The following is a 21,617-nucleotide window of genomic DNA, read 5'->3' on the forward strand; positions in this document are numbered from 1 at the left end:
ATGAAGATGTTCAGTAGGTAAACCAAGGGCAACCTTGCTGTGTTTCACCCCGTGCCCTTTGCTGTGTTTCTGAAGTGGAGAGAGTTATTCCTCTCTGTCCTTGCAGGGTGGCAAGTCCCACTCGGTGTCTGTCATACCTGATGTTCCCACTTTCCTGGATAGAGAGGGTATTGTAGGAGGGGTTGGAAGCGGCCTGGGCCCTCCGGGCATGGGCCGGGGCTGGCAGGGGGTGAGCGGGCAGCCGTGAGGGCAGGATTCCAAATGGAGCCGGGCTGTGGCTGTGTGTCCTCTGACTCAGGTGCTTTCTCCGCCCAGGGTCACTGTCCTGGGCATCTTCCACCAACTGCTGCAGGCTCAGTTTGCCCACAGCCAGGTCTTGTCCTCTTCCACCCAGGGTGACCTTTAGAAGTCACATTCCTGCCTGGGTTTGACTGCAGTTATCTGAGTGCTTCCCAGCCCTGTCTTTTACCCAGAACACGTTGTTATGCCTCCATTTGAATATAAAGCCACTTTATGACAAGTATTTATAGAACCAGATTTACTTATTTTTTTAATTTGGGGCCTTCTAGGAGCCAAACATCAATGCCAGGACGAGTTGGCCCAACAGCGAAAAGCATGTGGACCAGGAGGACGCCATCGAGGCCTACCACGGGGTCTGCCAGACAAACAGGTAAGGCTGCGTTTCCGGGAACCGCTAGAGGCAGCGACAGGAGGAGGGCCCCTACCGTGTGCTCAGCGTCGGGGAGTTACTTATCAGAGGACGTAGAAGAGGAGGAGCTGGCTCAGTCCCCTGCCCCTGGGAAGCCCACTGTTACCTTCGCAAGGCTGGCGTGCCACGCCTGCAGCTCCTAGAGCCCAGGGCCCCTGAATGGCACTAGGCAAAGGGAGCCTCCCTGGGCAGATGGCGGGAGGCAGAGGGCGGGAAGACTGGCAGGCGCGGCCTGGAGGGGGCCCACGAACAGCGGGGGCCGCTCCAGCTGCCTGCCCATCTCACACACACAGTGGTGGGCGTCACGTGGCAGGGGCTGTTCCCCGTCATTCAGAAGAGACAGAACCCAAGCTAAACACTCGGAGGTGGGACGGGAGTGTTTTCCCTCTACCGTATCGGCCACGGTGAGGTTTCCCTGGGCCGGCCGCCTCTGGTCCCTCCGTGAGGATGAGCTGACCGGGGTTGAGATGGAAGAGAGTGATCGTCTCAGGGAGGCGGCAGGGCCAAGGGTTGTCAGCAGACAGAACGAAAACCCCCAAGGCGGGGCGGCAGAGTGCTTGAGAAAGCGGACCCTGGAGTCCACCCATACTTCATAATAACTACTGATTACAAAATGGCTCGTGCCTCAGTGGCCTCATCTGTGAAGTGGGGACAGCTGTAGCAGTGTACCGCCTGCAGTTATTGAAGAGACCAGATGGGATAGTCCAGGTAAAGCACTTGGAACAGGCCTGCACGTGGTGCGCACAGAACATCAGCGCTGTTACCACCGTTGTCACTGTCTCTGCCGTCTCGTGCCCCTGTGGGCACCCGTCAAAACGGAGCTGGCCTGCCTTCCGGCCACCTTCCTTTCTCCTCCACTAAGAGAATACCTAACCATCTACCCTTAAGCATTTGGTCAAAATTGCTGAGAACAGCAAACATTTCCAAAAAACGTCATTAGGTGGCACTGTGAGCACAACTTGAAGTTTTTTGCAAGAACGTCACAGAATCAGTGAAGGCTTCCTAGTGCTTTGATTCCCAGATTAAACAATCCCCTCCATCCCCCTTTCTACCGAGGAGGAGACTGTGGCCCAGGGGGGCTCTGGCACACGGGGGCCTGCCCTGAGTCGAGGCAGAACCCGGAGCCTGACTCTGCGGCCGGGGCTGCCTCTGGCTCGCTGGGTAGGGGATCAGGAGGCCAAGGCGTGTCGCAGGCCCCCAGGAGGAAATTAAATTTATTTCGGGAGAGATGTGATTCTTTTCCTTAAAGGAGGAAGAAAAGGCATGAAGGTGACTCTCTCAGTTCTAAAACTGGATTGAAGATTTAGTCATTTCACATTATCTTGGGTTGAAGATAAGAAATGAGATGAATAGGAGAAAAGAGCACAGGTGATATTGAAGTAAGAGCGCAGCTGCCGCGTGCCTGGCCCTGACGGCAGCGTCCCTGTCTTCCCGATGGTCAGAGCCGTCACTCTTATCAGCTCCTTTCTTGTTCATCCAGAGATTGTCAGGGATCCAGGCCCCAGGCTAGGTTTTCCCAGGGGCTGCTGTGTAATACCCTGCATTTTGTCTTTCTCTATAGCAACAGTGATGATGGTGATAAAATAAAAATAGCTTTTATTGTATCTGAAAATAATTCCTTCCCCAGCGAGCCCAGCATACGATAGGGAATGAATAGCCTGTGCAACGGAGTGAGGTGCAGAAAGGAGCCGCTGCCTTGGGGAGGGGAGGCCTGAAGAACCAGTGCCCCAGCGCCCCTGTGCCAGGTGCCCTGGCAGTGACCATGGTGGGTTTGTCCCTCTTCCAACCTGGCTTCAGCCTTAGCTTCGAGAAAACGTTATGACTGCAGCAAAGTCCAGCAAGGCGTGAGGAGGGGCCTGGCCGGGAAGGGGCTCCGACTGCGGCTCCGTGGAGCCCAGCGGCAGGCTGTCCCTTTATGACAAGGGATGCCACTTGTGAGGATCAAAACGGAGCTCTATACACTATGAAAGGTAGTATGCAATAACGTTTCTGAGCTTGGGGAACAGAGACATTTAGAGGGGCTGTGACTGGGTATGTGATAGAATCCCCCCCAGAAATCTAAGCAAAATCCACTGTATGAACCTACATTGTTCCTTGTTTTGAAATTTGGGGGGAGAAGCCAGCACTGAGGGGCCTGTTCAAGGTATAGCCACAGGAATATGGATAACATTTCTGCTGCCACGAACCTTCTCTTTTTTTTATCTCTGGGAACTAGGAGAAACCAGCATCATTATTATCATTTTTTTTAAATCCACTGTCAAGAGTCATATGTTTCCGTTTATATAAGGGAAAATTAAGCTGGGTGTTGGGAAGTCTGTCTTCCTCCCAGGGCTGCATCTGGGCAAGGGATGGGAGGTGGGTCAGAGGGCACAGGTTACTGCTGTCTCGGGCTTTCACAGTCATGGCTATGGAGGGCAAGAGTGCAGCCAGGGCTCAGCTCTGACTCCAAGAACAGTGCTCCTTGGACCCCTGGCTGCTTCCACCCAAGGCTTGCCAAGAGTGTAGAACTCCAAAGCAAGACTGGTGGGTTACTATAGCTTTCTCAGGTGCCAGGAAACCACCTTGTAGCCCCTGTCTACCCAGCAGGTCCCAGGAAAGGACAGGAGGCCCTCAGCACACAGCACAGGTGTGGCCACCTGGGCTTGGGCGTGCGTACCTGGGGTTGTTATTCACCCCTCCCCCACCCCCACCATGGGGCTATCCAAGACGGCAGAGATAGTATTTAACAAGGAGGAGCGCGTGCAGTCTCCTTGAGATTTGCTTGGAATTGTTGGCTCCTGTGGCCTGAGCCGCCGCTGCTGCTGCAGTCTGTCTTGCTCAGAACAGCAAAGGAGGCAGAAAGAGCCAGATTCTACCCAGGGCCCAGCTCCTCTCTCCGACGGCGGCATTTTAGCCACTCCTGGCTAAGAACTCTCAGCTTGCTTCTAGGAGGCAGTTGTTTCCATGTGCTTCTCAAACCCCTGCGGGTCCTGAGCCAGCAACGCAGTGCAGTCTGCTGTGTCTGATGGCCCAGCCGCATTTATCCACGCACGGTTCGCGCCCACGTGGCCAGGCCTGGAGCTGCAAACACTTCTCTGTCGTCCTGGTGTTCGGGGTGCCGCCTTCCATTCCTCAGGGATCCTAGGAGGTTGGATAGAAAGCTCAGGGGTGAGCAGAAGGAATAAGATCTGGGGAGCACATAGGGGGCTTCTCAGAAACAGGAAACTGACCATCTCCAAGGTGGCTGGGGCCTTGTCTGTTTCCACAGGGAGGCGCGAACCTTATCCATTTAACTAGAGGCTAGTCCTGATCCCACTTTCTTCTAGAACACGACTGCCCAGAGCCGGGATCCCCGAGGCATGGCTACTCATACACTCATGTTGGTCAGCCAGGGTATCTCTGTGCCAGAGCGATGGTTTTGGGGTCATAGGTTTCAAGATCTTCACAGAGCGAATGTCAATGTTACCTTAGGCCTTTCTTGGTGCATGACCTTTACAGTTAGTAATTAAAGATCTGGAAGCAACCTTTGCAGTAATATAGTCAACTACTTTTACTTTGCCTGTAAAGAGAGGCCCAGAGGGAGGCGACCAGCCCAGGCCATGGCTTGTTTGAGGCATGCTACCTACTTGTGTGTATGGCCTCTTAGAACAGGGCTCGGTGCAGTAGCCTGAGACTGCACAGGTATTCTTTGTGAATATTTGATTCATTAATATTAAATATTATCAAATATTAATAAAAATCAATTGACATCAAGCACTTATATTTTTAAGAAAAATTCCTGTGATCTGAGTCATTTGGGCTTTTTCTTTTCATGCTAGCAGGTGACCCGTGCCTCCCTGGCCTTTGCCCATGGTGGCATGGGTCACGGGGGGGACAGGGAGAATTTCCTCGGGTGGGGGAGTCTGTTCTCTTCCATCTGGGAACAAAAGGTAAACCAAGTTGGTTGACTGGTTTTTAATTAACTCGTGTGCCTGATGTCCTGAGCACCATGGGCCACAAGGGCTGCAAGGTTTCTGTTTTCATCTTTGTCCATCACGCCGGGCACATTATAGAACTGAGAAGTCTGTTGTTCCCTGAGGCTGGTGACCGCTGGGGTTGATGCTCACTTCCTGGTTAGGGTTAGGGTTAGAGTATCTCAGCAACACACAGAGTGTCTGTAGGCTGTGGCTCTATGGGAATCAGAGGAGTGAGGTCACCCTCAGAGCTCAGCAGCCCTTCCTGGTGTCTAGAGGGCCAGCCAGCGTGAGGGTGGGAAGGAGCCTTAGAGCAAGGTCAGGAGACCCTGGGTCCCAGCCAAGGTGTCAGTATGTCTACATGTGTGGGAAGAGGAGTGGTTGGAGTATGGGATCTCAGCGTTGTTCCCTTTCAGCTCTGAGGCTCTCCACTTCTCGGCCCTCCCCAAGAACAGCACAGTCCCCAGTGCCTGCAGTCGTCCCGTGTGCCACGCCTTTGGGTTAAACACTAGCCACTAAAGTTCAAGCACTGACACCAGACAAGGGACGGTGCTAACCTATCAGCCCCTCTTAACACACCCCTGGGTCACTTTTACATTTGCTAGGACAAAGGGACGCACAGGACAGCTACATGCTAACCATGGGAGGGGACAACAAAAAGTCTACCACCAAAGGCAGTGTCTGGGGAGGCCCGGCCCTGGCAAGGGCTCTGGGCATTTGAGGGGTGGGGGTCCCTGGGATGAACGTGTTTGCAATAGTCCCCCTCACTGCCCAGGGAGAAGCTACGGCAGTATGGGTAGACCCAGGAAACAGAAGCCACAGCTTAGGCACCAGAGGTATACTTGCCACTCCCCACCCTCCTCCTCTCCTACAGACTTGCAGGGAAGGGCCTGGTGTTGATGTGACTGGCTTTGCCCAAGCAACAGCCTGTGTGAACACCGCAGGGGCTGAGGACCTCCTTCGTGAGGCTGAAGTTGGGGGCGTGGGTGGGTAGTTACACCCCCCTGACCTCACATGGTGCCTGGCGGGGTAGTACTGCACTGGCCAGGGCACAAAGCACTCCTGGGGACAGATGGGTGGCCACCTGGGAGTTAGGAAGCAGGGATTGCTGTTCCTGGTGGTTTGCATGCAGTTCCCACTCCATGATTCCTCCAGGAAAGCTGGGATCCAACCAACAGGAATTTTTGTGCCCAAAATGCAGGTGACAGGAAAGGAAGAAGGGAAAATGAGGCCGGGCGTGGTGGCTTACACCTATAATCCTAGCACTCTGGGAGGCCGCGGCAGGTGAATTGTCTGAGCTTAGGAGTTCAAGACCTAGCCTGAACAAGAGTGAGGACCCGTGTCTACCAAAAATAGAAAAAATTAGCCAGGCATGGTGGTGCATGCCTGTAGTCTCAGCTATTAGGGAGGCTGAGGCAGGAGGATTGCTTGAGCCCAGGAGTTTGAGGTTGCTGTGAGCTAGGCTGATGCCACGGCACTCTAGTCTGGGCAACAGAGTGAGACTCTGTCTCAAAAACTAAAAAAAAAAAAAAAAAAGGGCGGGGGGGGGGGAATGACAGTTCTCAAGCCTTGCCTTTTTTTCCATCTCCAAACCTTGGCTAGAATCGCCTCACTTCCCTGGGCTTTCTGCCTGCCTATCTCTCCTCTACGCTGGACATCTGTTTTTCTGTCCTTTGTTTCTAGCAAGACTGAGGATTGGGGATATTTGAATGAAGATGGAGAACTCGGCTTGGCCTACCAAGGCCTAAAGCAAGTTGCCAGGTCAAATGCCTCCCTTCCTTCCTGTGTGTGCTTTGTCCGTTGTGCCTGCTCCTGTCTACGCTTGATCGTTTTCCAGCCGGGGTGGGTGCGAAGGCACGGGGACAAGTCACTGGTAGCCCCTGGAGCTGCCGTCTGTCACTGTGCACGGCCTGTGCAGATGCCGGTTTGGGTCAGGTGATAGCCCTTGGTGGCCCAGTTGAACCTTAGAAACCACGTGGCCCAACACACTGGTCCTACAGGTGATGAAACAGACGAAGGGTGCTTATGTGGCACCAGGGATGCAGCTCTCTAGAACAAGGCTGAGAAGGAAGTTTGCCTGGGGATTGTGGAGCCTGTGCTGCTGCCACAGTACGTATCGACCCTCCTGATTGCACAGGATCAGCCATGAGCATCAGCCCGATCCGTGCCACGGGTTGTGCTCCAAATGCAGCCCCAGTGCTGGTCCCGATCCCAGGGTCTCCCCGGAGCTGCTGACAACCAAGTGTGGCGCGTGCAGCGTGAGGTCTGGACTCAACAGCAGCCTCCTAGGGCTGAGGATGCCAATGCTCACAGGGTTTAAGAGGTTTGCTGATAAAGCAGAAGGTTCAGAAATTACCTGGTTCTATTGGATACCAAAGTCTGAACCTGAAACCCACCAGCCTTCAGTAGCGGGGTGAGCAGTTTAGTTGGAGTGGTTAGGCATAGAGAGAAAGAACACGATGTGGTCACGTCCTATGCTTGTTTTTAGCATGTGGCTTTTAGGGGCTGTGGCACGGCTTCGTTCATTTGAGCCTCCCAACAAGAGATGGGGGTGGGGGGTAGAAACCAGGCTTGTTTTCCAGATAGAGGAAACAGGCCCTGAGAGGTGGCGTGAATGCCATGCCCAGCTCTCTCAGCCTGGCGGTGGCAGAGCAGGAGCCTGACGCCCTCTTGCTTGTCCTGCCTGCTAATGACGTGTCAGAGGTCCTGGTGCAGCAACACAGTCAGCTGATTCACAAGGCAGCCTTTCTCTAGGTTCAGAGGTGGCCCCATGACCTATGACCCATGGGAAAGGTGACATGTGCTGGGCTCGGTTTCCTCATCAGTAGACTGTGATCAGAATAGGATGTTCCTCCCGGGGTTGTCATGAGGAATTAGGTTAATGCAGGTAAAGCACTTTGCCCATGCCTAGCATGGAATAAGCATGGTATGAATATTAGCTGTTATTGATACTTCGATTACTATAGTGGTTATTCAATAAGATCAGATTCCTGTCCCATCTTGACGTTTGTTTTATTGGAGGAGGAATCTATGCATGAAACCAGGTGATTCTTGGTGCCTATCAGTAAGCGGATTAGGTGTGGCTTAAGAAACAAGCAAATGAATGCATCAACAAAGTAATGCACAGGCCTGTGCATCAGACCTGGCTTCTAGAATCAGCTCTGCCCAGCGAAGTGAGCAGCCTGATGGTTAGTAGGTGGGAGTCATTCACCCATTCCTCAGTCGGAGAACAAGAAAGACACAAGCAGCAAACACACAGCACAGGTCAGGAGATGCATCTTTGGGGAAACCTGCCTAGAACCTGAGTCTCTGTTCTCTCTTGTTAAATTTATAACTTTTGGTGATCACTTTCAGTATATTTTAGCCAATATTGGATGTTACCTAAACATTGTATGTCACCTAAAATGCTGATTAATTACCCAATTATCCTCCACCGTCCTCATGTTATTACTGTCTTCCTTTGGTAATACTGCCCATGGTGAATGGGTGAATTCCTCAATCATTTCTTGTGTGTAATTTGTGGAGAAGCCACTGGGAGCCAGGCATTCGCCCCAGTGCTGCCCTGGAGCTGAGTTGGCTTTGTAAAGTGTGGCTGCTGCCATCAGCAGTGTGAACTTTGCCCTCTCTGGCTCCCTCATTGGTGTGCTCCCTCCTCTCTTCTGGCAGTTACGTCTCCAGCCAGCAGAACTGCAGGAATGCGGAGCCTGTCCCCTCCCTGCCTCCTGGGCACGCCCCATTTCCTAGCTCTGTGCCAAGCTCTGCTTGTGATCTTTGTATCCCTGGAACATTTTTCCCTGCGTAGACCACGTGAGGAAGCTTATTATGGTACCTTTCACCCAGCGCCCTACTTTCTTTCCTGTGAGCCTGCTGCACGGGATCAGAAAAGCTGGTTCAAATAATTCAGTCCAAGAAGACAGCATTACAGGCGTACCAGCATTTAACTTACCTGAGATGAGTCTACTTATGAGCCCCCGTTAATTTCTTGCCTTCCATTATGATGGAAGAACTGCCCAGATGCCTGGCACCCCCACCCCCCGGTCTGTGCCTTTTGGACTCAGAGCCTTATGAAACTTCTCCCCCACCTTTTCCAGATCTTCTCTAGGTCTCTCCGTCCTTGTCATGACACCAGTTGATCTTAGACCACTCCCTAAATCATTTGCAGATAGACTCAGTTTCTGTTTGGGGCTGGGAGGAAATTATATATAAAATTGTGCATGTGAGATAAAGTTGGGGTAGTGATGGTGACAATAAATAGGAAAGGAGCTAATATTTTGCTTTTCTGAAACTCATGGAGAATCCACTATAGGGAAAATATACAAATAATGTGCAAATTATATAATTAGCTCAGTTTGCCAGAGTTTTAAGGAGATTCTTGTGGATTTGGGGGCAGATGCGTGGATGCTTTTATTTAAAACGTACTTTAAGAAATTTATTTCTGCTGATGACATTTTGACATGGAGACAGTCTCTCAATCCCAAACCAATACACTACGTTCATGGAACAAGGAACAAAGGCTGAGAAAAAGGGCTGAGCCCAGGGGTGCTCGGCCTTGGTTTCCCATCCTCTGAGAGGAGGACAGGTGGGCCTGCTTGCCGGGGGTCCCCACGGCATCTGTTTCCCGCTGCGCTCATCCCCTGGCGGGGATGTGCGATTGCTGCTGCTGTGTGCTTGGCCGTCCCCTGTCGTGTTCCTGTCTGCGGGCCCTCACGTGGGGGCGCTGACCTGGGCTTGCGTGGTCACCTGTCCTCTTCCCCTGGCGCAGGTTGCTGGAGGCCCAGCTGCAGGCCCAGAGCCGGGAGCACGAGGAGGAGGTGGAGACGCTCAAGGCCCAGCTGGAGGCCCTCAAGGAGGAGATGGACAAGCAGCAGCAGACCTTCTGCCAGACGCTGCTGCTCTCCCCGGAGGCCCAGGTGGAGTTTGGCGTCCAGCAGGAGATATCCCGGCTGACCAATGAGAATCTGGTGAGTAGCCACGCCTCGTGGACCCCAGCTCTGGGAAGTCCTGTTCTAGAAGAAAATGGTATTTGGGGTGGCCATTAGCCACAAGGTTCATGTCCTTAGCCCTATAGCAGGAACAGATTCTCGGAATCTTCAGTCTGCTGCTGATGGATAATGAAGAATCTTTCTTTGTGGAGCTAAGTGGCTTAAAACTTAGTGGCTTAAAATAGCAACCACTAATGTGTGGCTGAGGAATTCTGGCAGGGCTCAGCAGGGACAGCTTGTCTCTGTTCCATGTGGTGCTGGCTGGGGCCCCTTGGCTGGGGCTGGAGGATCTCAGACAGCCTCAACCCCATGTACGGGGCCTTGGCTCCCCTCCAGTGGTCTGTCCTTGTCCGCATGCCCTTTCACCATTCATCGGTCTACCCTGAGCTGCTTTGCGTGGCGGCTGTTTTCCAAGAGGATGACAGCAGGAGCTGCAAGGCCCCTGAAGGCCTAGTCCCAGAACCAGCACAGGGGCACCCTGCCACATGCTGTTGATCAGAGCAAATCCCATGGCTACGCCAGACTCAGTGAGGGGGAGAGGCCACCCCTCCATAGGAGGAGTAATGGGGGGAATTGTTGGGGGCCGTCTTTGCAGACAGTCGCCAAAGGAGCCCCCCTGGCAGATGGCAGAGAAGAGAATCTCTGCCCTCTGAGAGCTTAGAGCTTGGTCAGTAAAGGGAGTAAGGCACGTGACAAAGAGAAAGAAGATAACGTTGTTAGAATTGTGACTCTGCACAGGATGAGCAATGAGTATTACAGAACAGGCATGAATTACAGGGGAGGCTTGAGCTGCAACAGGCATGACGGGGATGTAAACCACAGAGACTGGCAGGAGAGAAGCATGGACAAAGGTGCCTGAACAGGAATGGGGGCGGGGACAGAAGGGTCAGTCACCTTCTGGAGTTGAGTGTGCCTGCAGGGGAGTGGCAGGATCATGTACCAGCCACGCGTCCAGTCCAGGAGCCCAGCCGTGGCTGCCATTTCCTTTATAACCAGGTGACCTGTGGTTGGGTGGCCAGTTCACTTGATCCCAAGAGCAGAGCTGGGGCCCTGGACCACCAGCTCTCTGAATGGGACTTGTGTATACACAACCCTCCCTCCCTCTGTCTGCAAGTCACTACGTGTTAACGTGTACATGTGTGAGCTGGTGGCTTTATGGAAAGAAACATACGTATTGTTGGGCCAGCTTCTGCCAGGCAGGGGAGGCAGCCTAGGAGATGCATTGCCGGCGGCCCGCTGGGAGACGCCTCCTAGAGCATGTTGCACCTTGTTGGCCCAGGCGGGGGCTGGGACCTGTAAGCAGAGCCAGCCACAGCAGGTCTCAGGGGCTGCTGGTGATCGCGTTGCCCTGCTCAGCGAGTATTCCTGCCTACCACGTGCACGCACATAACCATAGCGCAGCGTGCCGGGGAGCCGCAGAGGCTGGCGTGTTTGGGAGGCATCGGTGCCCGCACAGGGCCATGTGGAGGGGAGGATGGGACTGTCCTCCCGGCTAGCAGCTTGAAAGGTTTAGAGATATCTTCAGGTGAGCTCATCTTTGAGTTTCCGAGATTCCTTCTGGATTGGACTCATTAATTTCTGCAAGACATTTGTAATTGTAACCTCTAGGACTTTGGGCCTTGGTGGCTCTGCAGGTTCACAGCCACCATGACCAGCGCTTTGTTCCATTTCATGTGTCCTAAATTTGCTGATTTTAGGCTTTAAAGATTCCCAAGTGATTCCAATATGCCTCACAGTTTGGGAAGCACAGCTCTGTGCAACTCCTCTTAGCACTGCGGGCCCCAGGCCAGTACAGTCCGTGGCCTGTTAGGGACCAGGCCGTGAATGACTGTCACTGCCTGAGCTCCGCTGCCCGCCACACCTGCCCCCTCCAGTCCGTCGAAAAATTGTCTTCTGTGAAACTGGTCCCTGGTGCCGAAAAGGTTGCCTTAATGCCTTAGCACGTTAAGGAATATAGCCTTTTTGGATTGGGGGGCAGGTGTTTGCCTAAAGGGCTAAAAAACAAGACTCAGGAATTCAGAGGCACAAAGCCATCATCAGTGACATGGATCCAAAGTCCTAGCAGCCAACAAGGACAGGAAAATATAACGAGATACACAGCCCCCAGTGTCCACAGGGTAGAAGCAAACCAACTGCTCAGGACAAGCAGTGTTATTTACAACACTAAGACCACAAAAATTCTTCTGCTGTGCTTGAGTGGTTTTAGGGTCGAGTATTGGATTTCCTGGGCTGGTTCCCCCAGAAGCTGGCTGAGATGTCAGAGTTCTCAAAGGCAAAATAGGAGTCAAAGCCTGGCCACCGGTTAGTCTTCTCTAGTTGAAGGGTCTGGTGGTTAAGTAGCTACAACTAGCCGTTGGAGCACTGAATGTCTTCCCTTTCAAAACAATGGTGGGAAAGGCACAAGAAGCACATTTTTGTCTTGTGAGTTTGGCGGTGTCACCTATAGGAGCTTGGGGACCGCATGGTGATCGCACTGCCTGCCTGGGCTCCTGACTCACTGGGTCATTCAGCTCCCAGCATCGGTTCCTCCTCTGCAAGAGTCAGAGGCAGAGTTAGGGACCGGGTGTGAGGCGGGGACGGGGTGGCCATGCAGCAGAGCTACTGGCACCACTTGGGAAGACACCTGGGGGTGAGACGGGGTCTGAGCAGACCTCAGGATGCACAGGAGACCTTACGTGGCCCCGGGGAGAGTCCTGGCTAAAGTTTCTCCAGACGCCTGGGCCCTTTCCAGAGACTGACCTGTCTCACAGAGGCCACTCAGAGGCCCCCGATCGAGGTCGTACTCTATGCTGCCCCTCCCATCATTTGGGCTGGGTTTTTAGATAACTCTGCTTTGAGAACGTTTTTGTCAAGATAAATAAATGACGTTCCTGACAACATCTACAACTAGGTCTGCAGTCTGGGATGAGTGCAGCACCGGGCTGAGCTGCTGGCCGAGCCTTGCGCAGAGGCCAGTCGTAAAAAGTCGTTACCCAAGGTGTTTTCAGAGGCTCCGACAGGGAACGTTTGCTCTGTCTTCCACGTCACTCTCTGGTCGCCAAGGCTGAGCTCCAATGGTGACAGAGCAGGGGTTTTTCTTCTCCCTGCCTCTCTGGCCACAGAGGACCACTGCCCAGCTGGAACAGGGGTGACATTAATGACAGAAAAATCCTTCCCTGGCAGCTTGCTGCTCTGGGTCCCAGTGGGCTCATTTGCTTCCAGTAGCAACAGCTGCTAGGGGTTAGGGCCACTGCTGCTGTCCTGTTTTGCTTCTGGGCCCTGGGTGACTTCCCAGGCCCACTGGCCCTTCCGGCCACGTGCCCCCACGCCCTGCAGTCTCTCACCTCCACCTGCCCACCTTCCCAGGGCACTGCCCACCCCAGGACTCCCAGGCGGAGTGTGTCCCCTGGGGGGTTGGCATGGGAACCTGGGGAGCCTGGGGATTCAGCCAGGTGCCAGAGAGCCTGAACTGGGAGGAGTGGTTTGCCCTGTTGTTAGTGGGAGAATGGACTCTGACTCAGCCCCGCTTCCTGGGTTCTAGAACAGGAAGCAGCGGCAGCCTGCGTAGGACAGCTCTCCAGGCCGGGTCCCTGGGCTGGCGTTCCTCCAGCGGCTGCTGCGGGCCACAGCGGGCCCCTTCCGCTCCAAGGGAGGACTGTCCCCCGGCCGTGCAGGGTGGGGCTCGGTGGGTTCTCATGCTGCTGCCTCTGCTTCTAGGACCTTAAGGAGCTGGTAGAAAAGCTGGAAAAGAATGAGAGAAAGCTCAAGAAGCAACTGAAGATTTACATGAAGAAGGTCCAGGACCTAGAAGGTAGATGTGTGTGAGTGTGAGCGTGTTTTGTGAACAGAGGCGCATGCGGCCACACCTGCAGGCATGAGCTGCCTGCCCTCCGCGTACTCCACCTTCCCCAGTGTCGGGGTGCTGTGCCCAGTCGGCCACGTGATCGGAGAATTCACACCCCAGGAGCTCGCACGGTCCAGTCGCGGTGGGGCAGAATCTGGAGGAAAGGCGCTTGAACCTGCGGAGTTTCGGTGCTTGCTCTGAGCGAGGCTTGCAGGACTGGAGGGGCAGGGAGCCAGGGACGAGCCCCGGGTCCCTCTGCCTTCAGAGGACGTAACCTCGGGCGGCAAGACTTTCTGTCCTGAGAGGACTCTGTTCTACACAAAGGCCCAAACCCCAGGGACCTCCCTCCACACTGGGGGGTGTCAGGATCCAACTTCCAATCTGGAATCTGGCCCAGAGAGATCAGGCGGAGATTTCAGTCACTCTTCCCAAAACACCCAGAATCTTCTTTCCCTCTGACTCCCTGCTGCAAATCTAATGTTGTGTCACTCTTGCACGTGTCACCCTGCTTCAGCCCCTCGTCACCTGGATGGCTTCCCGCCATCCTCCCAGCCTCAGCGCAGGGGCCACATGCCCAGGAGTCCGTCTTGTCTTACATGGTCCCAACCCACGTGCCTGTCGGGCCCAGCCCTGATCACAGGCGTCGTTTGACTTGTTGAATCGCCTGCTGCTCTAGACCAGAAGCTCTCGGAGGGCAAGGACATCTGGCCCGTTCAGCCTTGGGGCTGGCCCACACCTGGGCTTGCACCATGGCTTTGTCATGATGGCCACTCTGGCCACACACAGGGGACTGAGTGGAGCAGGCCTGGCCAGGGCCTACAACATCCACCCAAAATAATGGTGCCCCCTTCTCTTACAACCTGGTAGGGAAGAAGAAACAGGTGTCCCGCAGGGGTTGGGGTGTTGAACATCTCGCTGTCTCACATCTTGCACAAGTTTTCTCTGGTCCAAAACCTCCCCGCTGTCATTTCGGGTGTTTTCCTCTCCTTTTCTGGAGTGGACCCCACAGCCGGGTGCTGAGTTCCACAGCTCACACCGAGCGTGGCTCGGGCTGCGGGACCAGACCGGGTGGGGGGTGTGGGAGACCAGAGAACCCAGGACGCCTGGTCCCTAGACCCAGCTCCAGTCCCCCGCCCAGCAGGCCTTCACCTGGGGCCTCATTCATGCTTGTTGTCACTTACTTCCTGTTCAGCTGCCCAGGCGTTGGCTCAGAGTGACCGGAAGCGCCACGAGCTCACCAGGCAGGTCACAGTGCAGCGGAAAGAGAAGGACTTCCAGGGCATGCTGGAGTACCACAAGGAGGACGAGGCCCTCCTCATTCGGAACCTGGTGACAGGTCGGTACCTGCTGTGACATCTGCACACTGCCCACACCTCCACACGCCCACCATCCCCAGCTGCTGCTGCTCATAGCAACCCTGGGCTTTTCCAAATAGGAATTGCACCCTGATCAATGGCAGATTAACATAAACTTGGGAGAAGGGTACACAGAGATGGGAGGGGAGCCGCCTGGCTCCTGCCACCCTTGTGTTCCCCTGTTTCCCTGGTAAAGCTCTGTGTGGGTGACGGTGCTTTGGCAGTAGCAGCAGCTCACGCTTCTGAACCAAGTCCTACTGCCCAGTGCTCTGCCAAGTGCATCTCCCTGTCCCTCATTTAATCCTTACGGCCTCCTTTTAAGTAGGAACTGCTCCCTCCCGCTGTTACATCCGAGGACACGGACACCCGTCCCAGTAACTTGCCCAGGTCACACGGCTGGAGAGCAGTGGATCGAAGATCCAGATTCCTCTGTTTGTGTAGAACTTTACAGTTTGTAGTGCCTGTGATACAGCACGTGTGAGCGTGGTGTCTGGAATCAGGTGGCTTTGGTTCCTTCCTGGCTGCATGGCTGTGCTGGTTGCCGGCGTTCTCTGTGGCGGAAGGGGACTGTACCAGTGGCAGGGGGTTGTGAGAATTAAAGTTAACATTTTGTGGCACACAGCACAGTCCCTAGACCAGTGCATCAGCGCCACCTGGGAGTTGTCAGAAATGCACAGTCTCGGGCTGCACCCCGGACCTCCCGAATGGGAAGGGTGAGAGCAGGGTTCCAGCACCTTCGCGTGCTCGTTCAGTCCGAGGGGCGCTGAGCTCCTGCAGGGAGCCTAGGATCACGTGGGTCCCGCTGTGGGAGTTCGTCAGGGCTGGTCTACTATTTCTGTGTTCACCTGCAGCTTCTCCTCCAGCCATGAGGCTGGGTCAGGGCTGGCCTGCCCCCCACCCACATTTGGATATTCCCCCCAGGGCTGCCAGGCAGCTGTGAGAGTCACTTTGCAGAATCCCCCTCCCTACCTTGGTCCTCAGAACTTAAGAGTTTTCCCTGTTAAAAGGGAGCCTCCTGCCGGCCCTACCCTGGGCAGCTCAACCAGGGGTTGGGGGGGTCTCTGTGACATTTGCACACTGCTCGGTTCTGCGCCCTGGGCACCACATTGCCGGTTGTACCAGCTTGCTCCCCTCTGGTCTCATGCCCCAGCTGGCTTTACCCAAACCCCCTTCCTGCTCTGCGCCAGCCCAGTCTAGCAGCCCCTGCAGAGCCAGGAAAAGAGTCTTTGGAGGACAGAGTCCTGCATGAAAAAAGGGAGGAGTCTTTGGTCTGATTCTCTGGGCCCTGAGCCCAGAGGATCTGGGCTGTGGTACCTTAGTGTGGTACCTCTCTGTGGTACCTTAGTGTTGCCATCTGTAGAATGGGGATAAGGACGCTGCCCCTGCCCACCTGTGGAGTATAACAAAGGTGAAAGTGCTATGTTAAAACTGTGGAATCCTTCTCAAATGTGAGCAATTCAAAGAAGTGGTATTTGCAGGGGTATCTGAAGTACAAATATGAGGCAAATATTACTTTAGAGAAATTAAGGGTGTTGAGGTCCCACTCTACACATTGTGCCTAGGGCTGAGGAATACAGGGAGAATGGAGTGTGACTTTTGCCTTGGACAGATTTTGCATCAGCTATTCAGTTTGGGTGGGTTTTTTTGTTTTTATTTTTTTAATTTTTTTAAATTTTTTTTGAGACAGAGTCTCGCATTGTTGCCCAGGCTAGAGTGAGTGCTGTGGTGTCAGCCTAGCTCACAGCAACCTTAAATTCCCGGGCTCAAGTGATCCTTCTGCCTCAGCCTCCCGAGTAGCTAGGACTACAGACATGTGCCACCATGCCCAGCTAATTTTTTTCTATATATATTAGTTGGCCAATTAATTTCTTTCTATTTATAGTAGAGATGGAGTCTCACTCTTGCGCAGGCTGGTTTCGAACTCCTGACCTTGAGCAATCCACCCGCCTCGGCCTCCCAGAGTGCTAGGATTACAAGCGTGAGCCACCGTGCCCGGCCTGTTTTTATTTTTTGAGATGGGGTCTCACTCTGTTGCCCAGGCTGGAGTGCAGTGGCCCAGTTATAGCTCACTGCAGCCTCCAGCTCCTGTACTAGAATGATCCTCCCACCTCAGCCTCCTGAGTAGCTGGAACTATAGGTATACACCCCCACACCTGACTAATATTTTTTTTGTGTGGAGATGAGGTCTTGCTATGTTGCCCAGGCTGGTCTCAAACCTCTGGGTTCAAGGAGTCCTCCCTCCTCCACCTCCCAAAGTGCTGGGATTACAGGCATGAGCCACTGTGCCTGACCCACTTTGGGCATTTTTAGTAGCTGTCTTATTACTGAGTACTCTGCTCTTTTATAAAGGTTAATTTCCCCTATAGTTGTCCAAAAATTAAATGTGATTTAACTTCATCTTAAACTTCCTCAAACCAATGGCATCTCATTCAAATGCAGTTGGGAATGAATCTTTAATCTCTGGCGAATGAAACTCAAAGTTCACAGCATCAGAGTTAAATCGTAATTAATGCTGTCCCAGACGTGTGGCTCCTTCCTGTCACCTGAGCTCCTATCTTTGCTCACATGGCCCAGGGACTGTCATCTCCCGCTGAGCTGCCTAGGAAAGGCACCCCGTCATCTTCCCTCCAAAAGACCCCATCCAAACAAACGCCAAGACTTGGTCGACCACCTCTTGGACACTTGGCACTGGCCACTTGGTGTGGAGGAGAAAGAAAAGTAGTATAGATGCCGACATTTAGCTGGGGAGCCCGCGCAAGCCTTGTTCAGTCACGGTGGAACTTTCCAGGGCAGGTGAAGCTGTGTGCAATCTGCACATAGGTCAGGCTCGAAGCAAGAAGTCAGGGCTAGAGTCTGGGCCTACAAAATAGAATTTTCTGGATGAACGTTACTGGCATTCTGTTGAGAGCCAATGGCCAATCTGCAGCCATCTGTTGGCCCTACAACATGCCCAGATCTTACTCATGTACCCAGAGTATTATGGCCTGTAGCTAGCATTTAACTGGAAGGATGCATCTGAGGGGAGAGTGTAACCCAAATATTGACGAGCCGCTGGGAGCACAGCCCCGGTCTGTCCCAGGACGGTCCTGGCAGATGGTTTGAGGACGTTGCCCACCTGCAGATAGGGGAGGTGGCCTCCCCTCATTGCCGTTCCAAGCCTGGAGGTGGCACACGAGGCTCGGCTTGAGTGGGTAGTGATGAGAGCCAAGGTCAAGGGCTGGGGATACAGGGCAGGAGCTTGTGCCTGCACCCTGTTCTCACCTGGCATCTTGCCTTTGCAGTGGGCCTTTCCTCCCGCCTCTCTGGCTCCTACCAGCACTCACTGCTTTAAGGTTTGTTGGCTCCCCTGGGGCACTCCCAGAGTGGAAAACCATCTGACACCTGGTCCTCAGGGGCTTTGACAGGGAAAGGCCCAAGGGCACTGAGTATGAGTCTGCAGTTCATGGGGAAAGTCTCAAGTCCCTTCCAGTCCTGCCAGACAAGCCTTGCCTGGGCAGGGGACAGGAGTGTGGGATGTGGAGGGGGCAGGGCAGTGTGGGGGCTGGGCCTGCCTGACCTCTCTGGCTGCCAGGCATCTGGGCAAGCGCTGCCAGGTGACTTATTCCAGAGTGGGTCAGAGGTTGCTCCAGCCTTCCTTCTCTGGCTTAGCAGACTGGCTCATGGGGAACGTAAAAAATTCATCAAGTTCTGGAAGCTGTGGTGCCAAGGAATCAGGTTTTCTCGCTGCAATAAGGCAGCCGGGCCCTGTCTTCAGCCTCCCTCTGGCCACAGGCTGCCTCCTGGCTGAGGACTGTGATGTCTACAGGCTTTTTTCCACCAAGTTGTTAAGTATGAGCCATCGGGAGCCTAAAAGTGGTGCACTGCAGATAGGAACATGGTTTTGTTTTGGTTTTTAACTACAGTGTAGGTAGTAGAGAAACTACCAGTAGTCGGGGTTGGAAGGAGTTTGTGGAACCAAGGAGCCTCTCCCCGGCTTCTCTCCCAACCGCCCGCGCCCCAGGTCTGTGCTAGATGAGCTGCAGGGAAGTACTGGAAAGTTATCTCAGATGAGGACTCCGAGGGCCCGAGCGAGCCCCGTAGAGTAACTCTTGCTGTTCGCTGCTGTCGTTGCTGCAGAGCTGAGGCCCCAGGCGCTGGCGGGCACGGTGCCCTGTCTCCCCGCCTACATCCTCTACATGTGCATCCGGCACGCGGACTACGCGAACGACGACGTCAAGGTGCACTCCTTGCTGACCTCCACCATCAACGGCATCAAGAAAGTCCTGAAGGTGAGCGGCCCGTGCGGAGGGTCCTGGCTCGTGGTGCGCTGAGTGAAGCCGACCCCCCGCCGCTGCCTTTGCCTCTCTGTGTCTGGGTTTTGCAGTAGTGAGCTCCCCCAAGGCCCCGCTCTGAAGGTAAACGAGGCACAGAAGCCTCTGTGTAATTGGGGTGCCCGGCAGTTCCTGGAGAAGAGTTCCAGGTTCAGAGGTGACAGGAAGCCCAGAACTCCAGCATAGCCCTCCAGCCACGTCCCTGCTGAGCCTCAGGGAGCCCGGTGCCCACAGAAGCCGGGGATGCTGGGAAACGCACGCAGCCAAGGGCGGGCGGGCCTTGCCCTACTGCGAGTTCAGGGACACACCTAGAGCGCAGTCCCTGCGTCACCTTCCCAAGGAGCCGGTTGCTTGCTGTGCAGGGTGGTGGCACAGGGAGGGCTGCTGACAGTCACCAACTTCCTAAGTGAGGCAGCCAGGGCTGGGCTGCCCACAGGGTGTCGAAGTGGCTCAGGGATGCCTCCTGAAGGTGAGAGACTCCTCGTGAATCTAGTGGCAGCTGCCACAGAGACAGGCTGGTCTGCAGGGAGGGGAGGCCTGTCCACACGGGCACAGGGACAGATGGCAGGGGGGGACGTTTTTGAGGGAGATGAGCCCTCAGTGAGGGATTCCTTGCTGCTAGCAGGCCCGAGCCCCACACATCACTGCTCTAGAAGACCGTCTTCAGTTCCCATGTCCACTGCCGCTTCTAGGACGCAGGCCGTGCTCAAAAGCAGTGACTGCAAACCAGTTCTGGGCTCCACTGGCCCCTGCTCTGAGAGTGCCGGAGCCGACCTTTAACTTCCAGTTCACATCAGCAGCAGCTGCACTGCTTTCCCTACCGTGGGCTCCACGGGCAATTTTATCCATTCACGGCTCAAATCATGTCATCTACATGCTGGGGACGCTCAGATTTGTGGCTCTGGCCGTGACCTTTATGAGCTCCAGCTGGAGTCTTGGGCCAGTCTAAGACTGACCACAAATGTCACTTCTTTAGGAAAGCATTCTCTAGTCTAAGCCAAAGCAGCGTGCCCCAGTGTTGCTCCTGTCACTTTCTATCTGACCTCCTTGTCTTATTATCATAGCTCACGTCACTCTCTGACATTTAAATAGCCATCATGCTTATCTGACAGGTGCTTCATGAAGTCATTGGTTTTGGGGCAGAGACTGTCATGGCTATTGGGGTTGGTGAGCAGCCTTTTCCATTTACAGTTTGTATCCATTTTCTAGAGAGCTGAAGCCATGGGACATCTGACCTCTGGATAAATAGGACACCAAAACATTTCAGTCATGCCCCTAAGCGTCCCTTACATTGGCTTCCTGGCAGTTGAGAAGCAGGGCTAGCTCGCCCAGGTGGTGAGACTAGAGCCCAGGGCTGCTGGGGGCGTGCCTCCTCTGTGTCACTTGGCTTTGCGCTCCTCAGCCGCCAAAGGCAGCCTGTCCTCCGTGTGTGTTCCTGTATGTGCCCCGCTGATCAGGGAGCGGGAAAGGCGTTCTGTACCACCCCTGGTAGCAGAGGAACAGTCAGCAGCCTCTCCACAGTGGGCGTCGTCTCTGTGACTCCCCGCCCCGAACCAGCACTGCACGGGGACGCTGGGTGACAGCCGGAAACAGGCAAAGAGAGGCACCAAGTGTGCATTTCACCAGAGAGGAACCGCTTACTCATAGCTGGGGATGCCCTTTGCTTTTTGCAGAAGCACAATGACGACTTCGAGATGACGTCGTTCTGGCTATCCAACACCTGCCGCCTTCTTCACTGTTTGAAGCAGTACAGCGGGGATGAGGTCAGTGCCGAGACAAGCGCGCGGGAGCTGTCCCTGCTCCGCACAGATGCAGTTGGAGGTGCTCTGTATCCCTAGAGAGGACCGTAAGGTCTTTGGGGGAACCCTTGGGGACCACAGACTGTGGGCATGCCTTATCATACCTGCCTCCAGGTGGCGTTGGTGAGCCCAAGGGTCCCCAGAAAGCACCCCTCATTTTAATAAGTAGAGTTTGCCTAACACATCCATATTTGGAGAGCTCCTGGGATTCTCTAGGAAAACCCTAGTGGCCTTAGATTTCGGAAGCAGCCCTATAGAGCCCCATTGCCGTGAATGCTGGGTAAAGCTCAGTTGCCTGGCACGTTGGACTATCTCCTAAGCCAACTGATTGGTTCGTCCACATCAACATAGACAAAGAACTCAGAACTACATCTGTGCAAACTGACCTTGAGCCCAGCTTCATGCTTCTATCCAAACTGGATTCTTCTCAAATGACCCCATTACTTCAGGTTGCACTCTGGACCTTTCAGGCCCAACTCTATCTAGAACTCACCGTCTTGGACTTTGGTTCCTGAAAGAACTCCCATGCTCTGCAGTCCTCGCCGTGACCCAGTAACATGGGGCATGCTTTTGCTCCCCGCAGGCCTCCCCGACTGTCCTTGCTCCCCTTCCTCCCACACACCTCACTGTCTACCCTTCCCACGGTCAAGATGTAGTATACACCAAAATAGTATAACAAGTTTTAAAGCCTCATTCCATCTTCTGTG

At 54.2% G+C, this 21,617-nt stretch overlaps 1 protein-coding gene across 2 annotated transcripts in view; it reads left to right on the forward strand.

Moving 5' to 3' along the window:
• Positions 1 to 21,617, forward strand: part of MYO5B (myosin VB) — a 283,722-nt gene that overhangs the window by 251,746 nt on the left and 10,359 nt on the right. Inside the window, exons 29-35 of one of the 2 annotated variants that reach the window (XM_020282335.2) lie at positions 570 to 670; positions 6,325 to 6,402; positions 9,404 to 9,602; positions 13,320 to 13,413; positions 14,639 to 14,782; positions 18,918 to 19,069; positions 20,785 to 20,874. In XM_020282335.2, the coding sequence (XP_020137924.2) occupies positions 570 to 670; positions 6,325 to 6,402; positions 9,404 to 9,602; positions 13,320 to 13,413; positions 14,639 to 14,782; positions 18,918 to 19,069; positions 20,785 to 20,874 (858 nt within the window). The remainder of the gene's footprint in view (positions 1 to 569; positions 671 to 6,324; positions 6,403 to 9,403; positions 9,603 to 13,319; positions 13,414 to 14,638; positions 14,783 to 18,917; positions 19,070 to 20,784; positions 20,875 to 21,617) is intronic. The other variant, XM_075993885.1, reaches the window with a different exon arrangement.

The sequence above is a fragment of the Microcebus murinus genome, chromosome 17, assembly GCF_040939455.1.
Source record: "Microcebus murinus isolate Inina chromosome 17, M.murinus_Inina_mat1.0, whole genome shotgun sequence".
NCBI lineage: Eukaryota > Metazoa > Chordata > Mammalia > Primates > Cheirogaleidae > Microcebus > Microcebus murinus.